The 6439-nt window shown below is 37.0% G+C and overlaps 1 protein-coding gene across 1 annotated transcript; it reads left to right on the forward strand.

Annotated features, from left to right (window-relative positions):
- Positions 1–4550: 4550 nt before the first annotated feature.
- LOC117431101 (gastrotropin-like) lies at positions 4551–6286 on the forward strand. Its single transcript, XM_034051737.3, has 4 exons — positions 4551–4693; positions 5140–5312; positions 5519–5608; positions 6158–6286. Exons 1-4 carry the CDS (start codon positions 4627–4629, stop codon positions 6206–6208), a joined length of 381 nt encoding a protein of 126 aa, XP_033907628.3. The 5' UTR covers positions 4551–4626; the 3' UTR covers positions 6209–6286.
- Positions 6287–6439: the final 153 nt, after the last annotated feature.

Here is a 6439-nt window from a genome sequence, read left to right on the forward strand (position 1 = left end):
AGAATTTTAAATAGCTGTTAAATAGCTTAAAATAGTGGCACAGTATGCCTGATTTAATCTGCTTTGATATATATATATATATATATATATATATATATATATATATATATATATATATATATATATATATATATATATATATATGTCTTTATCTTGGAAAGCTACTGTGTTTGATGTGATAAGATGTTTATCTGAATCAGGTTAATAAACTCAGACATCGGAAGGTCAAGGCCAGTGACGCACTCTATCCTCAGGAAGACGTTGTAAAATGTTTCAAATCCAGATCTTGCTGTATGTACTACACTACATTCTGATGGAATCTGTAAGTGTTTTGCTGGGATTTATTTTTTGGTTTAAAATTCAATCAAGGGAGCTTTAAAGGTTTTCCCAAATGATCCTGCCACCTGATGTTGCCCAGGCAGGTGAATGAATGTATTAACATGAACGCTGCTGTTAGGTGCTTTAGGTTATTTTAACTGAAACAGGTTCTGCCTTGACTTTAGCTCTATATTTACAGTCGCAGACAAAAGTATTGGCACCCTACGGTTATTATACCTTCATTCAAGGTAACAGATCAAGGACAAGTAGTTAGTCAACTTTAACCACTTTGTAATAAAACAAAAAGGAAATACACAATTTCTACTAATTTAATGATCTTTTTCAAAAAACAGACACACTTATGTCATTTAAAATATTTGTTCATGGCAAAAGTATCGCCACCCCTGCTTTATTCTTTTATGTATCCTCCTTTTCCTTCTATTAGATGTGTATGATCATTCTTAACCTAGTATGTTACATCTTGTTGGTGAAATCTGGGCTCATTCTGTCTTGCATATTTCCTTCAGCTCAGACATATTGGATACACAATGTTTTTCAGATCAGTCCAAAGCATTTCGATTAGATTGAGATCTAGTGATTGCAAAGGCTGTTCCAGAACTTCTGTCTTTGTTTTCTTCAAGAATTCCATAGTTGACTTAGCTGTATGCTTAGGGTCATTGTCCTGTCAGTAGATAAACTGTCTGCCAATCAGTCTACGAGGAGACGGTATCATTGTGCTTTGTGGAATATTTTGATACATGGCTGCATTCATTCAATCCAATACGCTTATCATGAACATGTATTTGAAATTGCTTAAGTGCTTTTATTTTTTATAAAGATGGTTTGTTAAACTACTAGAAATTGTGCATTTTAGTCTTTGTCATATTAATTAGTGGCTAATGTTTACTAATGTATTTAACATGTTTCCTTGAATGATCTTATATTAAGTGTAGGGTGTCAATACATTTGTCTGCGACTGTATTCTCTTCATTCCCAATGACTGTGCTAACATTATGCAACAAAAGAGGTGATTGTAAAGAGAATACATTTCATATTTCTATGGATTATTCATAGAGGAGGCAGAAAACCCTAATGCCATGGGGGGCCTTGAGGCTAGAGAGTTTGGGAACTTCTATCCCCTGAAGACTATAGATAAGTCTGGCTTTTGTCCTGTGTTAGCTCATCCGACAACCACTGTAGAGCACCCAGGCTTGGTCGTGGTATCGAGGTACATCTAATGACCTTTAATTCTCCTGAGATGATGTGGGGATTGCTGTGCTGATGGAACACTACAAGTCAAAAAGAATTGCATTTTACATATGAGGTGATACCTTTTATTGGACTAACTAAACAATAATTAATCACCAGTTTTCAAGGCAGAGGACTCTTTCAGGTAAAGGTAAGTGAAGAAGAGACCTCTGAGGTCTTGAAAGCCTGTGATTAATTATTGTTTAGTAAGTCCAATAAAAGCTATCACCTCCTTCTCTTTGCCTATCATCTCTGGACTGATATGAATACCATTTCACCTATCAACATATATGAGGTAGAATTCTTAATCAGTGTTTCTGTATTATCATGGTAATCAGCAATAAAGTCATCAACACAAATATCATTTTCAGTGGTTTTGATAAATACACTTCAATCTTGGACAGCCAACCAGAACACCAGTTTTCAGTTGGCGATTGTAAAAGTGAGTTGATATTTTACAGAGCTTTATATTCTTAGTAGTATACAAGCATGCCATAACCTAATTGAATATTTTCATGTTTCGTAACTGTTCAGTCTGGTTTCAGAGCCATAATCGCTTTGGCAAGATTTTCTCTTGAGAGTAATGGCTTAATGTATTTTACCTTCATGACATCAAAGCTAATGGGACTCTGACTAAGTGAATGAATAACTGAATTATTTTTTTCTCTCCTGACCTCAGCAAACTTATAGTCCCCCGATGGGGTCATTGCCTGCATTGGATTTCGTCATACAGAATCAGAACGTTGCTTATTCAAATAGTATTCTAGAGGAACATGCATGCCTGCCTTCTATGCAGATAAAGAAGGTTCTGTCTAGTTTGCGTAAGGATCCAGTGGCACTTATTTAAATTCCCATTTTAAAAAGTCACTCATCCCCTCTAAGACATCACTGAAAACAATATGTTACACCTTGTGGGTTTGTGTTGAAAGTCAGGAGAATGAATTTGAGAGACAAGCCTTTCAGCTTGCCTGGGGCAGCTGTTCATTTAAGTAATGAGGTGTTGGTATACCTGTTTCTGTCACCTCCACTTTATCTCTTATGAGGCGCTCAGAAGCAATGTGAACTTGTGTGAGAGAGAGAGAGGGGTGTGTGGGTGGGGTGTCCATTTCCTTACAGATCATGACAGAAGCGTGAGTCTTACATCTGAACTGCTGAGGGGCTGAGGGCTAGATTCTGGAACACTAACACTGATTCTAGACAGGAACTTTTATTAACCTCGGATTGTGGGGTTCAAAGAACCTGCAGTTAAATCTTTAACCCCACAGTACCATTTGATCAAATGTGACGCCACGTGAACATTATCTTTTAAATAATTAGGAATGTGAATGTCTTTGCTACAGGAGAGACAGCGATGTCAAAGGGGGTTGGGGGTTAAGAAGCTAAATGCATTGTTCTTTTTCCCCCTAAATGTGAAGCCACACCACTGTTATCTGAGCTCCCTTTGTGGTGTGGAATTCCCTATTGTGCATGTGTGTGGAAGACTGCAGGGTCACTGATCCTCTTCTAATACTGATAAAGAAAGCTCAAGACGATCACTGCTCTTACAGTGCAATGTGTGCCACCAGCAGCTCAGGGGCAGGGTTCTTGTGGGGTCTCAGGTTGGGATTTGGTACTAAAATGCACAGGCTGGATTTGGTACTAAAATGCACAGCATAAAATGAAGAGCAGTACCATCACTGGAGAGAAATCCAGCGGGCGGTTCCACTGCTACTTCGTGAAGATCTGGGGAAGCATGCTGTGTCCGAGGGTACTTCATCCCTTGTAAATGTTCTTAAAAAAAACATACCTATACTTTTACTAAGTTATAATAAACTTTAAAAAATTTTATTTTTTTTTTAAACCTTGCTTTTCATTTCAGAACCTAAGCTATTGGATTTTGAGATGTTGTTTCTTAGGATGTGAACTGCTATGTTTCTGGTTTAATTAGTTGAAATATGGTCGACATTTATTCTGCCATTTTAACTGGATTCCGGTCTAAGCATTTCTTATTTCTATCGTTCCTTCTAGAAGTTCAAGAGTAGACCTTTTGTTTGAGACCAGCAGGGAATCACATCTTCTCATATAAAGAATGCAGCATTCCAATTTGTGTGTACAGAAGATCTTGTTTTTAGCTGCAACCAAATCAGTTTCAAGAAGGTTTTAGAAGGTTTTTTTTTTTTTTTTTAATGAAAGCTGCTCACATTTAAAGATTTATCATCATAAAATAATATAGTTCTAACTATTTATAGGTTTATAAACACTTATAATTCACTGAAAAAAACACGACAATAATACATTTCAAGTTAACCCTTTCAGTCCTGAATTATTTTTGTACGGTTGAAGAATGCGAAATTAAATGCTATAATTAAAAAAATAAGCTCTTTTTTAGTATACATGAGAACAGGACAAACACAGTTTTACATATATTTTGGTAAATGAGACTTTAAAGTCATGTCAGTTCTTCAAGAACTCTAAACAGCGCTAAGACTGGAATGAAAGGGTTCAAATCAGGGACTTAATACCTGACATTATGTTTTTTGGAAGTTTATTGGTCAGACTGTAAAATCTAATAATTTCTAATCATTATTGCGCTTATCTAGAAAGGGATATGGAATATGCATTTTATTTCTGTTTTTATTTTTATACTTTATAATCCCGGATAACTGGATCTGTGAAATCAGCTGGAGGATCTTTAAAAAGCAGTTCTTTGTTACCCACGGGCACCTGAAACAGATTTCTATATAAAAAGAGAATCTGAAGGCCCACTTTAATGCTGGCGTTTCTTGTTCTTCACTTTGCCACACAAAGATCCCCACAGATGAGCCAGTGTCTTGTACAGAATTGTCGTCTCAAGAAAATGATTAACTTTTGAGTTCATTGACATTAGAATCAGTGACTTACTTTATGCAGGGCAACCTTGTCAAAACTGTGGTGCCACAATAAAGTTTATGATGTACAGTGACACGATGAGTGTCATTAAGGTGTGTGAGCACTGTATTTAAAGAGGGGGGCTCTCTGACAGTCTACACCTTCCACAGCCACACTCGCCTCCAGCCAGCCTCCTCCAGCAGAGATATCACCATGGCATTCAATGGCAAGTATGAGATCGAGAGCCAGGAGAACTACGACGAATTCCTCAAGAAGATCGGTAAGACAATCTTTCCTGTTATAGATCTGATGGCCGGGGTATCGATGGACGTATCTGCATTCTTAAGACTGCGGTGCTTTGATGAATTTGAGAGCAACATTCTAACATCCTACATGCACATGCATTTTAGTATGTTAGTTATTATAATAGCACTGTGCTGCAAGAGGAAGGAACTAGCTGCAACAATGTCTTGATCCTCTATTCTCTGATGGAATGCCAGTTCATTTTGTTAAGCTAAGATGTAAATGTTGAACACTGAACATTCTCTGGGTATTGCACTTCTCAAACCCTGTATGGATAGCCTATTTATGTAGTATAGGACTCAAGTAAAGAAACCCATTACAATGCTGTTTGTAAGGTGCAGGCACTCTGGTCTCTATAATGTCAAGTTTTTGTACCAAGCCTTTGTTTCGGCTCGTGAAGTCCCCATGCTCTCACCTGTTCAGGTATCCCAGATGATACCATTGAGAAGGGGAGGAACTTCAAGATTGTTACAGAAGTGATCCAGAATGGGAACGAGTTCACCTGGTCCCAGGTCTACCCCCAGAAGACCATGACAAACAAGTTTGTGATTGACCAGGAATCCGAAATGGAAACCATGGCGGGCAAGAAATTCAAGGTAAGATCATGGCATATTGCTGACATTACCAAATCTATATATACATAAACTGTATTTACAAATAAGCTAAATACAAATTCAAAGTTATGTTAATTGGGCTTTTTGTTTTGTTTTAAACATACCATACCAATACATTACAGGTTACATACTGGGTACACCACTCTGTATTCACTGTTTTTCAATGACGGATGTGTTTCCTTCCATAGGCCACTGTGACCCTGGAGGGTGGAAAAATTACAGTGCGATTCCCTAACTACCAGCACACAGCTGAGATCTCAGGAGGCAAGCTCGTCGAGGTGAGAGGGGAGGGGAGGGAATTCTTCTTCGGTGGTGTTTGTGCAAAATACAGATTTGGTACAAAAACAGCAATTATTTAGATAGGCAGGCAGATATGAAAGATCAGATTGGCACAGCCAGACAACTTTCACTGTATTTCTAAAGAGCTTGATAATCAATCGTTGCTTTCTTTTTTTTTAAATGTACAACACATATGACTAACTCCCTGGTTTTACTCCTGGTGTTCTGAAGAGTGTGATGTTTCTTCAAATGAATGCTGTGTATATATTTTTCAAGATGCTGATATTTGCGTGTAAGGTTTACTATTTGCAGGTTGTATCTTGATGAAAGCACATGCAGGCATTTTGCATGGTGAAATACTAGATTTTCATTGGCTTCAGTTAAATTTTGATGTACAGCATTCTTCTTCAAATGTTTTAACGTGACATGACACATTATCAAGCATTGAAAACCTCATTTGCAGCTGTGTGTCTACACAGCTGTCACGGCTGGACTGAGAAATGTCTTGTTTCTGTAGAAACCAACATACTGTGTCCATTTCTTTACAGTGCTCTACAGCAGGTGGCGTCACAATGAAGAGAACCAGCAAGAGAATTTAAAGACAGACTCCAGTACAAGAAAACTGGTGTAAACAAAAAAACATTCAAACTGCAATAAAATAAATAAATATGAAGGTTCACTTGACTACTTCGCGTTATTTTGTTACCTATATATATATATATATATATATATATATATATATATATATATATATATATATATATATATATGTGAAATGATTGTGCACTTCATTATTAACCTATCCAATGACATAAAATAAGATTTTAAAT

The sequence above is a fragment of the Acipenser ruthenus genome, chromosome 23 (assembly GCF_902713425.1).
Source record: "Acipenser ruthenus chromosome 23, fAciRut3.2 maternal haplotype, whole genome shotgun sequence".
Classification (NCBI taxonomy): Eukaryota; Metazoa; Chordata; class Actinopteri; order Acipenseriformes; family Acipenseridae; genus Acipenser; species Acipenser ruthenus.